Here is a 21,993-nt window from a genome sequence, read left to right on the forward strand (position 1 = left end):
CTTTAAAAAACTACACAGTGACTTGCTATTTTATTTATTTATTTTATTTATTTATTACTTCACAGTAATCCTGCAGGTACTATTCAGGTCAGTTTAAATAAATAATGCCAGCAATTAACAAAAAAAGTATTAAGTAAGTAAAGTAAATTGCTTTAGCCTTTATTCTGCTTTACCAACCAAATAATAAGAGCGGATTTACGCGCATCTCTTATTTACACTGTTTATGTAAATCTGGCAACCCGGCGCGCTGGAGGCGGATGTTGCGCACAGACGCTCCGTTATTCCCGTTATTCTGCTCTCAGGAGAAGCAGGTGCACTAAACACACTCATACACACACACACACACTTTCATACACACACACTTTCATACACACACACACACTCTCATACACACGCACACACACTCATTCATTTATTCACTCACAGAGCGGGACTCGAGCTGCGCACCCACCGCGATTATCCCGCACTAATCCGAGCGTCTGTACCGAGGATTTATTTATAAACCCAGAATAATCATCCCGCCATCACCGAACCCACCGCACCGGAACCGAGACCAGGAGGATGAGAGGACGGATGAGGATGATGAGAATGGAAGCGATCAGAGAGGCGATTTTCATCTTCATCTTCATCACAACCGCACTTTTACCACCAACAGCGGCTTTTCCTACACCTGCTGTCACCCCGGGTACCTTTATTATTATTATTATTTAATTATTATTAATAATGTTATTATTATTTTTATTTTTAAATTATTATTACTGTTATTATTAAAGTTATTATTGTTATTATTATATTATTACTGCTTATATATTATTAATATTATTATTAATACTGTTTATATTATTATTATTATTTAACTTGTATTATTATTATTGTTATTATTATTAATACTGTTTATATTATTATTATTTAACTTGTATTATTATTAATGTTATTGTCATTAATATTATTATTACTGTTTATATTTATATTATTATTATGGTTATTATATTTTATTATTATTAGTAGTATTACTGTTGTTATTATTATTACCACTAATACTACTATTATAATTATAATTGTTATTATTGTTAAACAACAGTTTATTATTAGAAGTAGTATAACTGGTGTTATTGTTATCGTAACAATTATTAATATTATATAACAGTTTTCATTATATTTTTATTATAATTACATTTATCAGTGTATAACAGTTTATTATTATTATTATTATTATTATTATTATTATTATTATTATTATTATGACCATTAAATAGTATTTAAATATTATTAATATACTTATTTATGGTAATGTTACAGTTTATTGTTGTTGTTGTTGTTGTTATTATTATTATTAAGTTTCTTATTCATCTCAGTGTGAATTAGTCTAATATTTATATAATAGAGTTTTTCAGATGTAGGATTCTTCTTATTATCATTATTACAGTTTATTAATATGATTATATTGTTTTGTTTAGAGTATTTTGTGTAATTAGTGTAGTGTGTTAGTCTAGCTTAGTGTGTATATTGTACTATCTTGTGCTGTGTGTATTATCTTGTGCTGTGTGTATAATATAGTGCAGTGTGTATTATTTTGTGCAGTGTGTATTATGTTGTGTAGTGTGTAAAATGTAGTGCAGTGTGTATTATCTTGTGCAGTGTGTATAATATAGTGCAGTGTGTATTATCTTGTGCAGTGTGTATAATGTAGTGCAGTGTGTATTATGTTGTGTAGTGTGTATAATGTAGTGCAGTGTGTATAATATAGTGCAGTGTGTATTATCTTGTGCAGTGTGTATAATATAGTGCAGTGTGTATTATGTTGTGTAGTGTGTATAATGTAGTGCAGTGTGTATTATCTTGTGCAGTGTGTATAATATAGTGCAGTGTGTATTATGTTGTGTAGTGTGTATAATGTAGTGCAGTGTGTATTATGTTGTGTAGTGTGTATAATGTAGTGCAGTGTGTATAATATAGTGCAGTGTGTATTATCTTGTGCAGTGTGTATAATATAGTGCAGTGTGTATTATCTTGTGCAGTGTGTATAATATAGTGCAGTGTGTATTATTCTGTGCAGGGTGTATAATATAGTGCAGTGTGTATTATCTTGTGCAGTCTGTATTATGTTGTGTAGTGTGTATAATATAGTGCAGTGTGTATACTATAGTGCACTGTGTATTATCTTGGGCAGTGTGTTTAATGTAGTGCAGTGTGTATTATGTTGTGTAGTGTGTATAATGTAGTGCGGTGTGTACAGTACTATCCAGTGCAGGGTGTAGAATGTAGTGCAGTGTGTGTTATCCAGTGCAGTGTGTATATTGTAGATCAGTGTGTATTATCCTATGCAGTGTGTATAATGTAGTGCAGTATGTGCTACCATGTGCAGTGTGTACTATCTTGTGCCGTGTGAGCTATCTTGTGCATTGTGTGTATAATATAGTGCAGTGTGTATAATGTAGATCAGTTTGTATTATCTTGTGCAGTGTGTATTATAGTGCAGTGTGTACTATCTTGTGCCGTGTGAGCTATCTTGTGCATTGTGTGTATAATATAGTGCAGTGTCTATAATGTAGATCAGTTTGTATTATCTTGTGCAGTGTGTATTATCTTGTGCAGTGTGTATTATCTTGTGCAGTGTGTATTATCGTGCAGTGTATAATGTAGTGCAGTGTATTATTTTGTGCAGTGTGTGCTATCCTGTGCAGTGTGTATAATATAGTGGTGTGTTCTATCCAGTGCAGTGTGTATAATGTAGTGTAGTGTGTAGTATCCAGTGCAGTGTGTATAATGTAGTGTAGTGAGTATTATCTTGTGCAGTGTGTATAATGTAATGCAGTGTTTTATATAGTGCAGTGTGTATTATCTTGTGCAGTGTGTATAATGTAGTGCAGTGTGTTTTATATAGTGCAGTGTGTATAATGTAGTGCAGTGTGTATTATCTTGTGCAGTGTGTATAATGTAGTGCAGTGTGTTTTATATAGTGCAGTGTGTATAATGTAGTATAGTGTGTAGTATCTAGTGCAGTGTGTATAATGTAGTGATGTGTGTATAATGTAGTGCAGTGTGTAGTATCCAGTGCAGTGTGTGCTGGTGGACGGTTCTCTGTATTCATGGTGCTTTTCTGCTTGATCCTGTAATCAGATTAAATCTCAGACGCTCATCAGACTGAACCTTCTGCCACAATCACGTCTTTACGAGATTATATCCTAAATTAAAATGATACAGAAACGACAATTTTTAAATAAACAGAGATGCAGAACTTGGGATTTGATTTTACGTAACACACAGTAACACAAAGCTGATTATTAATAAAATAATAAAGACAGATGAAGGTTCTGGATAATCTCTGTCCTGCTCTGTTCTGTATTTATTCTGGTTTATGTTCTGATCCTGAAGCAGATCATCCAGAACATGAGAAGCAGCTGACGGAGGAGAGACCCATACAGCAACAGATCCAGGTCAGAACAACATCTCCAATCATCACACATCTAGAAAATAGTAAAAAAAAAAAAAAAAAAAAGCTCAGTGTAAGTCCAGAGCATCATGATTTGTAGGTTTAAAGATTCAACTTGTCATCGCTCAGTACGAGTACAAAGCAAGGAAATTCAGTCAGCATCTACTAGAAGTGCAAATAGTAAAATTACACTTTTAAATACACTTTTAGTTCTAAATTAGTTAAATAAAGTACAAACAAGAGTAAGAACTTCAGTCTCAGATTTTGCTGACACATCCACATTCTAGTGGGTGCACAGTGACATCACTGATCCAGTTTCCTCAGTCTTTTAATCACACGTCGTTCTGAGGGAAAAAAAACACAGCGTTGCACTGCACAAGCTAGTACACACAGTACAACATAAAACACACTGCACTTTACTATACACACTGCACTGGATTATACACACTGCACTATAATATACACACTGAACTATATTATACACTGAACTATTTTATACACACTGCACAAGATAGTACACACCGTACAACATAAAACACACCACTTAACTATACAAACTGCACTGGATAATACACACTACACAAGATAGTACAAACTGCACAAGATAGTACAAACTGCACAACATAATACACACTGTACAACATAAAACACACTGCACTTTACTGTACACACTGCACTGGATAGTACACACTGCACTATATTATACACACTGCACAAGATAGTACACACCGTACAACATAAAACACACCACTTAACTATACACACTGCACTGGATAATACACACTACACAAGATAGTACAAACTGCACAAGATAATACACACTGCACTATATTATACACACTGCACTATAATATACACACTGCACTATATTATACACACTGCACTATATAATACACACTGCACAATATTATACACACTGCACTATAATATACACACTGCACAATATTATACACACTGCACAATATTATACACACTGCACAATAATATACACACTGCACTATAATATACACACTGCACTATAATATACACACTGCACTATAATATACACACTGCACTATATTATACACACTGCACTATAATATACACACTGCACTGGATAATACACACTACACAAGATAGTACAAACTGCACAAGATAGTACAAACTGCACAACATAATACACACTGTACAACATAAAACACACTGCACTTTACTGTACACACTGCACTGGATAGTACACACTGCACTATATTATACACACTGCACAAGATAGTACACACCGTACAACATAAAACACACCACTTAACTATACACACTGCACTGGATAATACACACTACACAAGATAGTACAAACTGCACAAGATAATACACACTGCACTATAATATACACACTGCACTATATTATACACACTGCACTATATAATACACACTGCACTATAATATACACACTGCACTATATAATACACACTGCACAATATTATACACACTGCACTATATTATACACACTGCACAATATTATACACACTGCACTATAATATACACACTGCACTATATAATACACACTGCACAATATTATACACACTGCACAATATAATACACACTGCACTATAATATACACACTGCACTATATTATACACACTGCACTATAATATACACACTGCACTATATTATACACACTGCACTATATAATACACACTGCACTATAATATACACACTGCACTATATTATACACACTGCACTATAATATACACACTGCACTATATTATACACACTGCACTGGATAGTACACACTGCACTACATTATACACACTACACAAGATAGTACAAATTGCACAAGATAATACACACTGCACAATATTATACACACTGCACTATAATATACACACTGCACAATATTATACACACTGCACAACATAAAACACACTGCACTTTACTGTACACACTGCACTGGATAGTACACACTGCACTATATTATACACACTGCACAAGATAGTACACACCGTACAACATAAAACACACCACTTAACTATACACACTGCACTGGATAATACACACTACACAAGATAGTACAAACTGCACAAGATAATACACACTGCACTTTATTATACACACTGCACTATATAATACACACTGCACTATAATATACACACTGCACTATATAATACACACTGCACAATATTATACACACTGCACTATATTATACACACTGCACTATATAATACACACTGCACAATATTATACACACTGCACTATAATATACACACTGCACTATATAATACACACTGCACAATATTATACACACTGCACAATATAATACACACTGCACTATAATATACACACTGCACTATATTATACACACTGCACTATAATATACACACTGCACTATATTATACACACTGCACAATATAATACACACTGCACTATAATATACACACTGCACTATAATATACACACTGCACTATATTATACACACTGCACTATATTATACACACTGCACTGGATAGTACAAATTGCACAAGATAATACACATTGCACAACATAATACACACTGTACTTTACACACTGCACTGGATAGTACACACTGCACAAAATAATACACACTGCACTATATTATACACACTACACAAGATAGTACACACTGCACAAGATAATACACACTGCATAAGATAGCACACACTGTACAATATTATACACACTGCACAAGACAGTACACACTGCATAAACTAATACACGCTGCACAAGATAGCACACACTGCACAAGATAATACACACTGCACAAGATAGCACACACTGCACTATATTATCCACACTACACAATATAGATAGCACACACTGCACAAAATACAGTGCCTTGCAAAAGTATTCAGCCCCCTTGAACTTTTCAACCTTTTGCCACATTTCAGGCTTTAAACATAACGATATGAAATTGTAATTTTTTGTGAAGAATCAACAACAAGTGGGACACAATCGTGAAGTGGAACGAAATTTATTGGATATTTTAAACTTTTTTTAGAAATAAAAAACTGAAAAGTGGGGCGTGCAATATTATTCAGCCCCCTTGCGTTAATACTTTGTAGCGCCACCTTTTGCTGCGATTACAGCTGCAAGTCGCTTGGGGTATGTCTCTATTAGTTTTGCACATCGAGAGACAGAAATTTTTGCCCATTCTTCCTTGCAAAACAGCTCGAGCTCAGTGAGGTTGGATGGAGAGCGTTTGTGAACAGCAGTTTTCAGCTCTTTCCACAGATTCTCGATGGGATTCAGGTCTGGACTTTGACTTGGCCATTCTAACACCTGGATATGTTTATTTGTGAACCATTCCATTGTAGATTTTGCTTTATGTTTTGGATCATTGTCTTGTTGGAAGATAAATCTCAGTCCCAGTCTCAGGTCTTTTGCAGACTGCAACAGGTTTTCTTCCAGAATGGTCCTGTATTTGGCTCCATCCATCTTCCCATCAATTTTAACCATCTTCCCTGTCCCTGCTGAAGAAAAGCAGGCCCAAACCATGATGCTGCCACCACCATGTTTGACAGTGGGGATGGTGTGTTCAGGGTGATGAGCTGTGTTGCTTTTACGCCAAACATAACGTTTTGCATTGTGGCCAAAAAGTTCGATTTTGGTTTCATCTGACCAGAGCACCTTCTTCCACATGTTTGGTGTGTCTCCCAGGTGACTTTTTATAGATATCTTTGAGAAATGGCTTTCTTCTTGCCACTCTTCCATAAAGGCCAGATTTGTGCAGTGTACGACTGATTGTTATCCTATGGACAGATTCTCCCACCTCAGCTGTAGATCTCTGCAGTTCATTCAGAGTGATCATGGGCCTCTTGGCTGCATCTCTGATCAGTCTTCTCCTTGTTTGAGCTGAAAGTTTAGAGGGACGGCCGGGTCTTGGTAGATTTGCAGTGGTCTGATACTCCTTCCATTTCAATATGATCGCTTGCACAGTGCTCTTTGAGATGTTTAAAGCTTGGGAAATCTTTTTGTATCCAAATCCGGCTTTAAACTTCTCCCCAACAGTATCTCGGACCTGCCTGGTGTGTTCCTTGGTCTTCATGATGCTCTCTGCGCTTTAAACAGAACTCTGAGACTGTCACAGAGCAGGTGCATTTATACGGAGACTTGATTACACACAGGTGGATTCTATTTATCACCATCAGTCATTTAGGTCAACATTGGATCATTCAGAGATCCTCACTGAACTTCTGGAGTGAGTTTGCTGCACTGAAAGTAAAGGGGCTGAATAATATTGCACGCCCCACTTTTTAGTTTTTTATTTCTAAAAAAAGTTTAAAATATCCAATAAATTTCGTTCTACTTCACGATTGTGTCCCACTTGTTGTTGATTCTTCACAAAAAATTACAATTTCATATCGTTATGTTTGAAGCCTGAAATGTGGCAAAAGGTTGAAAAGTTCAAGGGGGCTGAATACTTTTGCAAGGCACTGTAATACACACTGCACAAACTAATACACCCTGCACTATATTATACACACTGCACTGGATAATGCACACTGCACTATATTATATACACTACACAAGATAATACACACTACACAACATAATACACACTGCACTACATTATACACACTGCACAACATAATACACACTGCACTACATTATACACACTGCACAACATAATACCCACTGCACTGCAGTATAATGCACTGCACAAGATAATAAACATTCGTTTTGCTCTTTTTATTTCTGACAGATTGCAGAAGCAGACAGTGTTAAAGCAGGTAAGCACAATAATATCATTCATTCATTCATTCATTCATTTATTCATTCATTCATTCATTCATTCATTCATTCATTCACTTCTGTTTTACCACCGCTTTAGCCTATTCTGGGTTGTGGTGGGTACGATTCACGGGCCAAAATGCAGGAAAAACCCTGGACAGGTCGTCGGGCCATCAGAAGGCACACACACATAGGGTAATTTCTAGTATCTCCAATTAACCTATAATAATAATAATAATAATGTTTGTCGTTCAGAGCTGAACCCCACACAGCTGTCGTACCCCGGCCCGGATAACGACGACATCATGCTGTTAAAGTCTCTGGCCGAGAAATCCAGAGAGTCCGACAATAAAACACCAAAATCAGAACCGACAGACGAGCGCTTCACACACGACGAGTCCGACTCCACCAAGAGCCGGAGACTAGCGAACGACTACGACTCCACCAAGAACCGCGTCGACGCCAAATACCAGGGTGAGGCGTTTACAAATACCTACGTACAACCTACAAATACCAACTACAAATACGTAAATTATAAATACTAACATAAATCTATAAATATATTAACTATACATATCTATATAAAACATAAATATCAATATAAATACAGATATATAAATCATAAATACTAATATAAAAACTAAAAATGTATAAACCATAAATATTAATATATAACTGCAAATATATAAACCATAAATACCAATATAACTACACATATATAAACCATAAATACCAATATATAACTAAACATATATAAACCATAAACACCGATATAAAACTACAAGTGTATAAACCATAAGTACTAATATATAACTACAAATATATAAACCATGAATATTAATATAAAGCTACAGGTGTATACACCATAAATACAATATAAAACTAAAAATACTATAAATATTAATATATAACTACAAATATAAACACCATACATACAAATATATAACTAAAATATACAAACCATAGATATCAATATAAAGCTACATGTATAAATGCCATAAATACCAATACATAACTATAAATATATAAACCCTAAATACTAATATATAACTACAAATGTACAAACAACAGAAACTACAAACACAAACATACAATATCCAAAAACACTGCAAACATCTACAATTACTAAATGTAATTTGTACAAATAATAAAAAATAAACCACTGAAAGGCAGGTATAATATAAAACAGATTTACGTCAGTTTCAATGTTGATACTATAAATACTATATAATTACTATGCTATGGTATAATACAAACACTGCTAATAAAACTGGGGCTGATGGATTACAAAACCAAAACCACCGGTACTAAAGACCAGCAAACACACAAACACCATCACACCATCACATTCAGCTCCTGTAATCCAACACTGACAAGCACCAGAAATACATCCGACTGTTCATCTAATACCTAATCAATACAGAGCAGGAAGTGTGTGTTTGTTTGTGTGTGTGTGTGTGTGTGTGTGTGTGTGTGTGTGTGTGTGACTCACATTCTGAATTTGGATTTTAGAGACAGAACTGGAGAGAGACGGAGGCGAATCTGCTGAGACATTCACAGTGTTAAATCCGTCTAGCACAGTTTACTCACACACACACACACACACACACGCACACACTTCATACACTATTACAGGTTTGTAAATGTGGGCAGCAGTGTTTATTGTGTAGAACCTAAACATCTTAAACACTTTATCTAGTATTATTATTAATAACAGCTTTTTTGGTAGTCGGGGGCTGTATCACCAGTGGATTTACACCTGTCAGAAGAGGTTTACAACTATAAATACCAACATAAACACTACAGAAGTCTAAAGCAGCAAAACTGAAAAACTGTTAATACCAACATAAAGACTTTAGAATTATAAACCAGCAATACTAAAATTAAACCTATAAATACCAACACAAAAACTACACAAGTGTAAATCAGTAATACCAAACTTAAACCTTTAAATACCAACATAAATACTACAGAGTTGTAAATCAGTAATACCAAGCTTAAAACTGTTAACACCAACATAAACACTACAGAAGTACAAACCCACAATACCAGCTTAAAACTATAAATACCGACATTAAAAATTACATAAGTATAAATCAGTAATGCCAAGCTTAAAAATGTTAAGATAAGATAAGATCATATTCCTTTATTGATCCCCATGGGGGATATTTGAGTGTTAACACCAACATAAAGACTACAGAAGTACAAACCAGCAATACCAAACTTAAAACTATGAATACCAACATAAATACTACAGAAGTATAAAACAGCAATACTGGGTTTAAAACTACAAATACTAACATAAAGACTACAGAAGTCTAAACAAGCAATACTAAGTTTAGACCTATAAATACTGACATAAAGACTGCATAAGTATAAACCATCGATACCAAACTTAAACCTTTAAATACGGACATTAAGACTACAGAAGTATAAACCAGCAATACTAAACTTAGACCTATAAATACTGACATAAAAACTACAAAAGTCTAAACAAGCAATACTAAACTTGGATCTATAAATACAGACATAAAGACCGCATAAGTATAAACCAGAAATATCAAACTCAAAACTATAAATACCGACATTAAGACTACAGAAGTATAAAGCAGCAATACCAAACTTAGACCTTTAAATACTGACATAAAGATTACAAAAGTCTAAACAAGCAATACTAAGTTTAGACCTATAAATACTGACATAAAGACTGCATAAGTATAAACCAGCAATACCAAACTTAAACCTTTAAATACGGACATTAAGACTACAGAAGTATAAACCAGCAATACCAAACTTAGACCTATAAATACCAACATTATAAATACAGAAGTATAAACCATCAATACCAAACTTAGATCTATAAATACTGACATAAAGACTGCATAAGTATAAACCAGCAATACCAAACTCAAAACGATAAATACTAATATAAACATTTAATACCCAAGATTAAAAATACTACAGGAGGTCAGACTGTTCCACTCAGCACAAATCAGATTACTGAGTCAGACAGAATGGAAATGAAGAGCAAACACACACACTCACACACACTCACACACATACACACACAGACACGTCAGTCAATCACTTCAAACACAGTCTGGATTCTCTGAAGCTCCAGTGTTTGTGCTCATGATTAATGAAGCCTGTTCGGTTCTGTCCCCTCCGTCCCAGGTGACCCCGAGAGTTTACATCAGCTGGACGGGACTCCACTCACGGCCGAGGACATCGTCCAGAAGATCGCCAAGAAAATCTATGAGGAGGACGATCGGGGGGTCTTCGACAGGATCGTCTCCAAACTTCTTAAACTTGGTCTGGTAAGAAGTGCAGGACACAGACTTTTGAACGCTCGGTTCAGTGCTCCGAGTTCTAACCCTTGATTAACTCAAGGACCCTCCTTCACCCTTGTCCCAATTTGGAGATATCCAATTCCACTCTACTCTTGCACCCCCTTGTTGATTTTGCACAAACAACAATACCAGCTTAAAACTATAAATACCAACAATATAAATACAGAAGTATAAACCAGCAATACCAAACTTGAATCTATAAATACCAACATAAACTTATAGTATAATCCTGGTTTGTAAATAACCGAGCCTCATGACAGCATTGCCTCAGTGCGTCCTTCCCAAAATTGTTTGTAAAGTGTTACAGGCATCAAATTATAAATGCCTGTAAAAGCTGATAAATTAAAACCTGAAATGATTCTTGTGCTGTTTGATTAAACATCTGTACATGATGGTTTATAAATCACTGCTTTCTGTGTTTGTGCATTTGACCTACTGTCCCAATTCTTTTAGATTCTGTTTTTATATGTAAACAAAAACTGAATTTCTGTTTGATTTTGAGATTGAACAGTGAATCTAAATGTAAATCTTCACGTTTAATTCAGCCACTTTCTGTCCCTCCGTCTCTTCTCGTGCTTTTTTGGTCCATCTGTTTGTTTTTAGACCAGAACTCCCACTCCACCCACCCACGCTTAGAACCCTCCCAGCAAGAACTGGTACAGAAAAGAACACAAACACAATGCATCACATCACACCAGTACACCCACACTCACGCTCACACTAAATCTACAATCGCTGGTTCCAAAAAAAGCTGGAACATTTTGTAAAGTACAAAACAAACAAGAATCTGTGATTTGTTAATTCTACTGAACCATCAGAATCAGAAACAGAATCTTTATTTATTCTCCAAGTACCAGGTGGACAAGGAATTTATATTGGTGCAGGTGTCCACATATTTTAGATCTAATAAAATAATAAACTTTAAGTTTAAGGGACAAAATAAGCGTGAATAAAAGGACCTTCAAGCCCTCAGACAGCACTGCGTTAGAAACCGTCATGCTACTGTGATAAATACAGCCACAAGGACTGTTGTCAAAACGTTGTCTATTAACACAGGCCGCCGCTGCATCAGGAAATGCAACCTGAAAGTTCTCTGGACCCGAGCTGATCTCAGATGGACCAAAAGACAGTGCAAATGTGTTCTGCAGTGAGTCCAGCTTGTCTTTGGAAAAGCTTGTAATCAGTCGTGTCTGAGAGACTGAGAGACGCTTATAATCCGGATTTAGCTCGATCTGATTTCCACCTTTTTGGACGCTCAAAGAAGCTTTAAGGGGAAGAAGATTTTCATGTGATGATGATGTGAAAGCAGCGATGCGTCGGTGGCTACGAACTCAACCAAAAACATCTCTGATGGCATTAAAAAGTTGGTACGACGCTGGAAAAATGCAGCGCAAAGGAAGGTGTTAATGTTTATGAGTTTAAAATGTGCAGAGACTCGTAGGAACGCTGATGGAACACGGGGGGGGGGGGGGGGGGGGGGGTACACGCCTCCGTCCCAACTTTATCAGTTAAATAAAGATTTAAGGTTCAAATTGCTTGCCCCCCCTAAGAATTCCTGCAAAAACCTGTGTGTGTTTGTGTGTGTGTGTGTGTGTGTGTGTGTGTGTAGATTACTGAGAGTCAGGCTGATACTCTGGAAGTCGAGGTTGCTGAAGCTCTGCAGGATCTGATCACAAAAAACGCCAAGAACAACGAGATCCAGGATCTGAACATCGACGCTGAGGTTTGTGAGTTTGAGAAACATCTGGAAAAAAGATGTAATGTTTTAATTGATAAAAACATTAATGATTATTATTTGGTGCTCGGGTGGCATAGTGGTAAAACACGGTGTGCTATTGGCCAGCCTGGTGCCTACACGCTGACACGATTGGCTAACATCTGACGAGTGGGAGGGTTGGAGGAATTCCTCATCACTGCTGCAGTTGCAGTAGTGGCCTCTGCTGGCTGGTCGAGGCACTGCACAGAGATGATGAATAATGGAGAGCAGTGCGTGACTCGTGAATCCTCGTGCAGGTGAAAAGAAGCGGTTGGCTACTATTGCTCAGTCAGGATAGTGGTCAGGAGCAGTACAGGAGATACAGCGGGGGAATTGGGTATGACTATCTCTCTCTTTTCTCTCTGTGTGTAGGATGAGGTGGAAAATCCCAGTCGTAGGTTTAACGATGACGCTGATGACGTAGAGGAGGAGGACGGTGATGGTGGTGATGGTGGTGTTGTGAATGTTGAAGATGACGGTGAAGATGATGGAGGTGATGAACAGCAGGAGGAGATCAGAGATGCTGGGATAAATTGGGATGGCGTGAGTGAAGGAAACGACAGAAATGAAGTGAATCCAGAGGATGAGCTGCAGGACCTGCAATACTTTCCCAACTTCTACAGACTGCTCAAGAGCCTGGACTCAGGTAACACCGGAACCTGTTACCTAACCCTGTTACCTAACCCTGTTACCTAACCCCACAATTTAACCCCATTACCAAACCCCACTATCTAACCCTGTTACCAGATCCCCTTACCAAAACCTGTTATCAGATCCCATTACCAAACCCTGTTACCTAACCCTGTTTCCTAACCCTGTTACCTAACCCCACTATCTAACCCCATTACCAAACCCCACTATCTAACCCTGTTACCAGATCCCATTACCAAAACCTGTTATCAGATCCCATTACCAAACCCTGTTACCTAACCCTGTTTCCTAACCCTGTTACCTAACCCCACTATCTAACCCCATTACCAAACCCCACTATCTAACCCTGTTACCAGATCCCATTACCAAACCCTGTTATCAGATCCCATTACCAAACCGTTACCAAACCCTGTTACCAAACCCTCTTATCAGATCCCATTACCAAACCCTGTTATCAGATCCCATTACCAAACCCTGTTACCAAACCCTGTTATCAGATCCCATTACCAAACCCTGTTATCAGATCCCATTACCAAACCCTGTTACCAAACCCTGTTATCAGATCCCATTACCAAACCCTGTTATCAGATCCCATTACCAAACCCTGTTATCAGATCCCATTACCAAACCGTTACCAAACCCTGTTATCAGATCCCATTACCAAACCCTGTTACCAAACCCTTTTATCAGATCCCATTACCAAACCCTGTTATCAGATCCCATTACCAAACCCTGTTACCAAACCCTGTTATCAGATCCCATTACCAAACACTTCCATATTTAACCCTGTTATTAATACTTGATACCAAACCTCGTTACCAAACACTCACATACTGATCCCGTTACCAAACCCTGTTACCTAACTCTATTACCAAACCCTGTTACCAGACCCCATTACCAGACTCAATTACCAAACCCAATTACCAAACCCTGTTATCAAACTCCGTTACCAGACTCAATTACCAAACCCTGTTATCAAACTCTTACATATCTAACCCTGTTACCAAACCCTCTTTGTTTCAGAGAAAGACGCAGAGGAAAGAGAGACCCTGATCACCATCATGAAGACTCTCATCGACTTCGTGAAGATGATGGTTAAATATGGCACCATCACACCTGAGGAGGGCGTGTCCTACCTGGGTAAACTTACTAGTATACATTCTTTATATCAGCAACATCAAAAGCTGTGAGACCTCGTCACAACCAGAGTAACGTAACTCGCGGGACTTAATGTGGTTCAGTAGATCTGATCGTTTCTGTCCTGGCCGTCTCGTACACTCGCTCAGTGGTGATCATCTTCCTCTTCTAATTACAGGATTTAATAAAATCACTGTGTATTGATCTTAGTTTAAAATACTGAAATTTGGACAGCACGGTTCTGCGCTATGCTACGCGCTCTAATGTGCTAATGTTTTAGCCTCCACTACATCACCTAAATGCTAACGATGAATACATTTCCAGATTTATGGCGGAATATGATATAAAACGAGTGATTTTGACCCGAGCGGGACGTGCGGTTTCAATTCATCTCCGCCGCGGCGGCTTAATAAGACAGAAAGCAGAAAGCAGATAACGGGTTTGTTGTCGCTAGAATAAAGGGGTCGCTATGGAAACCTGTGCGTACAAAAGGACTATAAAGGACGTCGTGTAAATAAAGACGAGCGCTGCCTGGAAACCAGATGCTGGAAACCAGATGCTTAAAACAGGATCAAACAGAGAATGCCGCCCACACCACTGTCCACTACGGCTAATGCTAATCTTGGGCACTGGCGATGTGCGCTAATTATCTGTGTGTGTGCAGGACAAACAAGCGCAACACGCGCTAATTAAATTACATGAGTTTCCTCACGTAGGTAAATTTAAGCCATCGACGAGTCTAAGATGATTGGCTGATGATGCCACATGACCAATAAAGTACAATTACTATTACCTAACCTCGTTACCAATCCCCACTATCTAACCCCATTACCAAACCCCGTTACTAGACCCCATGTTACAGGATCCCATTACCAAACAATGTTACCAAACCCTGTTACCAAACCCTTATATAACAAAGCCTGTTACCAAACCCAAATTCTCCCATTACCAAACAATCTTACCAAACCCTGTTACCAATTTCTCACATACCAAACTCTCACATACCAAACCCTGTTACCAAACACTTACACACCAAATCCTGTTACCAATTTCTCATATATCAATCCCTGTTACCAAACTCTCACATACCAAACCCATATATAACAAAGCCTGTTACCAAACCCCGTTATCTAACCCTGTTACCAAATTCTCCCATATCAATCCCTGTTACCAAATGGTTACCAATCTTACCAAACCCTGTTACCAAACTCTCACGTACCAAACCCTGTTTCCAAACCCTGTTACCAAACTCTCATATACCAAACCCTGTTACCAAATGTTGTTACCAAACCCTGTTACCAAACCGTTACCAAACACTTATATATCAATCCCTGTTACCAAACGGTTACCAATCTTACCAAACCCTGTTACCAAACCCTGTTACCAAACCGTTACCAAACACTTATATACCAAACCCTGTTACCAATTTATCACATATCAATCCCTGTTACCAAACAGTTACCAAACAATCTTTCCAAACCCTGTTACCTTACCTCATTATCAAACCTCATTACCTAAACCCATTATCAAACCCCATAATCAAACCCTGTTACCAAATGCTGTTACCAAACCCTGTTATCAAACCCTGTTACCAAACACTTGCATACCATACAAACATACATAAATACAAACAAGCGCAACACACTAATTAATTTTTTTTAGAGTTTTCTCATGTAGGTACATTTATGCCATTGACGAGTCAAAGATGATTGGCTGATTGTGCCACATGACCAATCAAATACAATTCTGCAATAAAATAAAGTAATTGTTGAAATGTTGTTAGAAAGAGTTTTTATTGTTAGAAAATGCGCTGGTGTTGAATGTAAGTCTATGGAAACGCGCATTTTGGAACCACGCTGGTTTATGCTGCCCGGCTACTAAACTGGGTACTAGCTGGTACTTGTGCCCAGGTGGCATGGCAGGATCTTCCACTAGCAAACCAGCTTTGTGATTCTAAACTCCTTGAGTTTGAATCCCATCTCTGCTACCGGTCGGCTGGGCGCCCCTAGCAGGCAGGATTGGCCACTAGTCTGCTGGGTGGGAAAAGACGGGACTAAAAAGGACCCTGGTTAGTAGCTCGAGGCGCCTGTACAGAAGTGGAGGAACGTGGAGATCAGCGCGTGACTCTCCATACGCGAGACCGACCTCACGCACCAATCCACAAAAGTACGGGCGAATAAGACGAAGACACGTCAGAGGGAGGGCGTGTCAGGAGAATATATATATACTTTTTAATTGGGAGAAAAAGGGAGAAAATAAATAAAATTGTTAAAAATTTGAAGGTGGCCTCCTGGTGCTAACACAAAGATTGTATTTCTCACTGACAGAGAATCTGGACACCATGATTGCTGTGCAGACCAAGAACAAGCTCGGAAAAGCACTGGGTCCCATCAGCACCACGCCCCCTACAGGTATAGATCAGGAAGAACAATCGGGGGGGGGGGGGGGAAGGGGTGTGTTTACTTTTGTTTACACCAGAGTATGTACCACGCAGAGATGAGCCGTAACCCCATAACTGTCTCCTCTCCCTCGGAACAGATGATGAAGACAACACCAAGGAGGAAGCTGCTAAAATGCAGAGGGAATATGAGAGCCTGAGGGACTCAACCAAGGACGAGCAGACCGCTGGGCAGAGCAGTAAGTGCGCCGTGGGAAAAATACGAATTCAAAACGATGTTGTTTAAATGGTTCGACTTTATTATCAGGACGCTGGCTCTGCTATCAGCCGGCCGGGCGCCTGCACAGACACACGATTGGCTGTGTGTCTGTAGGGGAGGGACAATGACTAGTGACCGTTCTGTACACAAATCCAGCCCCACTCAACAGCTTCGGAATGAAGCATCAACCAAGGCTTTGTTGACCATCTAAATCGGCACAAATTCCCACAGTCATACCTCAAAGTCTCGTGAGAAGCCTCTCAGAAGAGTGGCTGTTGTTCTAGCTAAAAAGATCACACACAGGTCGCTCCGTTTTAATACCGTTTGTTACGGAAACGGGACGTCAGGGTGTCCGAATACTTTTGGCCTTGGCGCAGTAGAACCGGTGCTGGATTTGGAGAGGAATGTAGGTCAGCAGCTCTGCAGCTTTGTGTGCTGAATCTGGGTCGAGGAAACATCAGAACGGATCAGCGTTTCATCACCAGGCATCAAATATTCTCATTTATCATCCTGGAGAAAAACATTCAGCACTTTCCCATAATGCACCATTATTTCTCCATATTTATTAGTCCTTATTTCCTTTATATTCCCGCTAGCTCCGGTAAAAGCTCACAGTTCCTTGTTCCTTGTTTTTGTTCCCTGGTTGCTGCTGTTTGTCTTTCCATTTACCCTGATGTATAAATACAGGTATGAGGAGCGTCCAGGTCGTACCTGCCTGCTGGTCTGGGTTCAGACTCGGCTGAGAGGAACAAACAGAAATTTAATTAAGAAAGATGTCGAAGGGAAAGAGAATCAGCAAGCATGAATCAAATCAACACAAATCAACAAAAAAATACAAATAAATACTTAAAAACAAAGCAGATCAAAAACACAAATCTAATCATTAATAATATAAGTATAATATAAACTAAACAGATCAGACACAAAAATATAAATAAAATAAATAAACAAATTAAACACAAAATATGAATTTAAAAAATTTTAATTAAGCAAATTAAACACAAAAATATAAATAAAATAAATTTAAAAACTAAGCAAATCAAACACAAAAATATAAATAAAGTAAATGAATAATTAAGCAAATTAAGCATAAAAATATAAGTAAAAAATAAGCAAATTAAACACTAAAATATACATTAAATAAATAAAAAATAATCAAATTAAACACAATATAAATAAAATAAATTAACAAATTAAACACAAAAATATAGAATAAATAAAAAAAATTAAACATAAAAATATAAATTTAAAAATGTTTTAAATTAAGCAAATTAAACACAAAAATATAAATAAAATAAATAAATAATAAGCAAATTAAACATAAAAATATAAATAAAAAATAAGCAAATTAAACACTAAAATACATAAAATAAATAAAAAATAATCAAATTAAACACAACAATATAAATAAAATAAATAAACAAATTAAACAAAATAGATCATTGACAAGCTCCTCCCGTGTAATTCACCTTTCTCAGAATCATTCTTACCCCACCAGGTGAGATCTTGCATGGAGCTCCAGAGCGAGGGTGATTGACTGTGATCTTGTATTTCTTCCATTTTCGAATGATCGCACCAACAGTGGTCTCTTTCTCACCAAGCTTCTTGCTGATGGTCTTGTAGCCCATTCCAGCCTTGTGCAGGTCTACAATCTTGTCCCTGACGTCCTTTGATAGCTCTTTGGTCTTGCCCATGGTGGTCAAGAGATTTGAACAGAAGAAACTGATTCTGTGACAGGAGTCTTTTATACAGGGACAGGACTAATTTGTGTGCCTCATGGGCACATAACCGGTCTGAGGGGGTCAGAATTCTTGCTGGTTAGTAGGGGATCAAATACTTATTTTCCTTAATTAAATACAAATTAATTTATAACTTTTATTTAATGTTTTTTTTCTGGATTTTTTGTTGATATTCTGTCTCTCTCTGTTAAAATAAACCTTCCATAAAAATTATAGGCTGTTCAAGTCTTTGTAAGGGGGTAAACTTACAACATCAGCAGGGGATCAAATACTTATTTCCCCCACTGTATGTAGGACCTTGTAAGGACCTTGATTTTCGCACACTGACTAGTTGCCACTATATAATCAACAAATCCAATAATTAAGTGAAAATATAAACAATTCAGATCAAACACAAAAATTATTTAGTATACAAAAATAGTTTCAATAATGGTAACGGGCTGCGAATTACCCCTCTGATCTAGTGTAAATAAATATAAAGACAGCACTTTAAATGATTGTTTTGATTGTGTAGTAATGTAGTCTTGTAATGTCTTTATTTTTATGTACATTTTGACTTGAATTGTATTAATTAAACATTTCGGTCTCTTCTGTCGCCCCTCTGTTTCCTCCACTCGTCTCTCGAACCCTCTAGACCACGGCGGGAAGTCTGAGACGTACCTGGAGGCCATCAGGAAGAACATCGAGTGGCTCAAAAACCACAACAAGGAGGAAAACAAAGAAGGTAAGAGACACACTGCTGCACCTCCGCTCTCCTCAAGATCTGGAACATCACTGCAGGGATTCTACAACATTCAAACACAGGAGCATCGGTAGGGCGGTCTGTGGTTGGCACATAAAGAGCCTTGACCTCAACCCTGCTGAACTCTGGTCAGTCGTGCGACTAAATGGGCTTAAATTCCCCACAGACACACTCCGAAATCTTCCAGAAAGCCGTCCTGGAACGGGATGTCCGAACTTTTTCGGGTCGCAGTGGGTCCAGTTCCATCGAGAAACACTGACCACAAGGCAGGAATACCCCAATCAGAACTCCTAACCAATTTAATCACGGTCAGGGTCACAGTGGGTCCGGTTCAATCTGAATACCCTGGACAGGGCGGCTATTCAGTTTAATCATGGTCAGGGTTACGGTGGGTCCAGTTCCTTCGGGAAACAATGACCGCAAAGCGGGAATACAGGGCCAATACAACTTAATCATGGTCAGGGTCACGGTGGGTCCGGTTCAATTGGGGAAAAAATGAACGTGAGGCAGGAATACCCTGGACCAGTCTAACTCAAGCATGGTCTGGGTCCCGGTGTGTCCGGTTTGGTCAGAATACCCTGGACAGGGCGCCAATTCAGCTTAATAATAGTCAGGGTCACAGTGGATCCCATTCAATTAGGATACGATGAGTGTAAGGCAGGAATACCCTGGACAGGGCGGCAATCCAAATTAATCATGGTCAGGGTCGCAGTGGGTCCGGTTCAAAAGAAATACCCTGGACAGGGCCCCAATCCAACGTAATCATGGTCAGGGTCGCGGTGGGTCTGGTTCAGTCAGGAAGCAATGACCATAAGGCAGGAATACTGGACAGGGTGCCAATCCAAATTAATCATGGTCAGGGTCACGGTGGGTCCGGTCCAGTCAGGAAGCAATGACTGCAAGGCAGGGCGCCAATACAAATTAATCATGGTCAGGGTCACAGTGGGTCCGGTTTAATTGGAAAGCAATAACCGCAAGGCAGGAGTACAGTGGACAGGGCGCCTAACCAATTCAATCATGGTCAAGGTTGCAGTGGATCTGGTTCAGTCGAGAAGCAGTGACCATAAGGCAGGAATACCCTGGACAATTAATCATGGTCAAGGTTGCAGTGGGTCCGGTTCAAAAGGAATACCCTGGACAGGGCACCTAACCAATTCAATCATGGTCAGGATCATAGTGGGTCCGGTTTAATCGGAATACCCTGGACAGGGTGCCAGTCAGACTTAATCATGGTCAGGGTCACAGTGGGTCCGGTTCAGTCAGGAAGCAACAACCGCAAGTCAGGGCCCAATTCAAATGAATCATGGTCAGGGTCATGGTGGGCGCCGTTTAGGTGGGAAACCATGACCACAAGGCAGATGCCAATCCATCGCAGGACAATCATGTCTGTGTAGACACCCGACTGGCCGATAGCACCACCAAGATTCGAACCCGTATGTCAGTGGTGGTGGGACCGTAATAAAACCACAGCAGTTTCCTGATCTAATTTCTGATGCTAATCTGAGGAGCGTTTCTGTCTGGCTGATGTTCCAGCTCAGCGTTTCCATTATCAGGAGTAATTAGAGGCTCTATTGTTCATGTGCTCTCGTTAGGAATTCAGACGAGCGTGCTGATTGGTCGCTTTCAGAGCCTCTCATGAATATTCATGAGGATTAATGAACTCACGCTGATCGTAGATGTGCTGGTGCTTTTGGAACAAAGAAACGATTCGTTTGAGCTTCTGTGCTACTTCAGAAATACACAACATGATCAAAAGTATGTGGACACATGAGCATGAGCTTGTTGGAAATCTCTGGGCAGTTC

General features: G+C 38.4%; 1 protein-coding gene across 1 annotated transcript in view; it reads left to right on the top strand.

Annotated features, from left to right (window-relative positions):
* Positions 1-298: 298 nt before the first annotated feature.
* Positions 299-21,993, top strand: part of scg3 (secretogranin III) — a 27,458-nt gene continuing 5,763 nt past the window's right edge. Inside the window, exons 1-11 of the mRNA XM_063004386.1 lie at positions 299-685; positions 3,376-3,437; positions 8,130-8,157; positions 8,414-8,632; positions 11,333-11,475; positions 13,118-13,231; positions 13,637-13,910; positions 14,939-15,055; positions 17,380-17,463; positions 17,591-17,689; positions 20,083-20,172. Coding sequence (XP_062860456.1) covers positions 562-685; positions 3,376-3,437; positions 8,130-8,157; positions 8,414-8,632; positions 11,333-11,475; positions 13,118-13,231; positions 13,637-13,910; positions 14,939-15,055; positions 17,380-17,463; positions 17,591-17,689; positions 20,083-20,172 — 1,354 coding nt within the window. The 5' untranslated portion in view covers positions 299-561. The remainder of the gene's footprint in view (positions 686-3,375; positions 3,438-8,129; positions 8,158-8,413; positions 8,633-11,332; positions 11,476-13,117; positions 13,232-13,636; positions 13,911-14,938; positions 15,056-17,379; positions 17,464-17,590; positions 17,690-20,082; positions 20,173-21,993) is intronic.

This window comes from Trichomycterus rosablanca, chromosome 11 (genome assembly GCF_030014385.1).
Source record: "Trichomycterus rosablanca isolate fTriRos1 chromosome 11, fTriRos1.hap1, whole genome shotgun sequence".
In the NCBI taxonomy this organism is placed as follows: domain Eukaryota; kingdom Metazoa; phylum Chordata; class Actinopteri; order Siluriformes; family Trichomycteridae; genus Trichomycterus; species Trichomycterus rosablanca.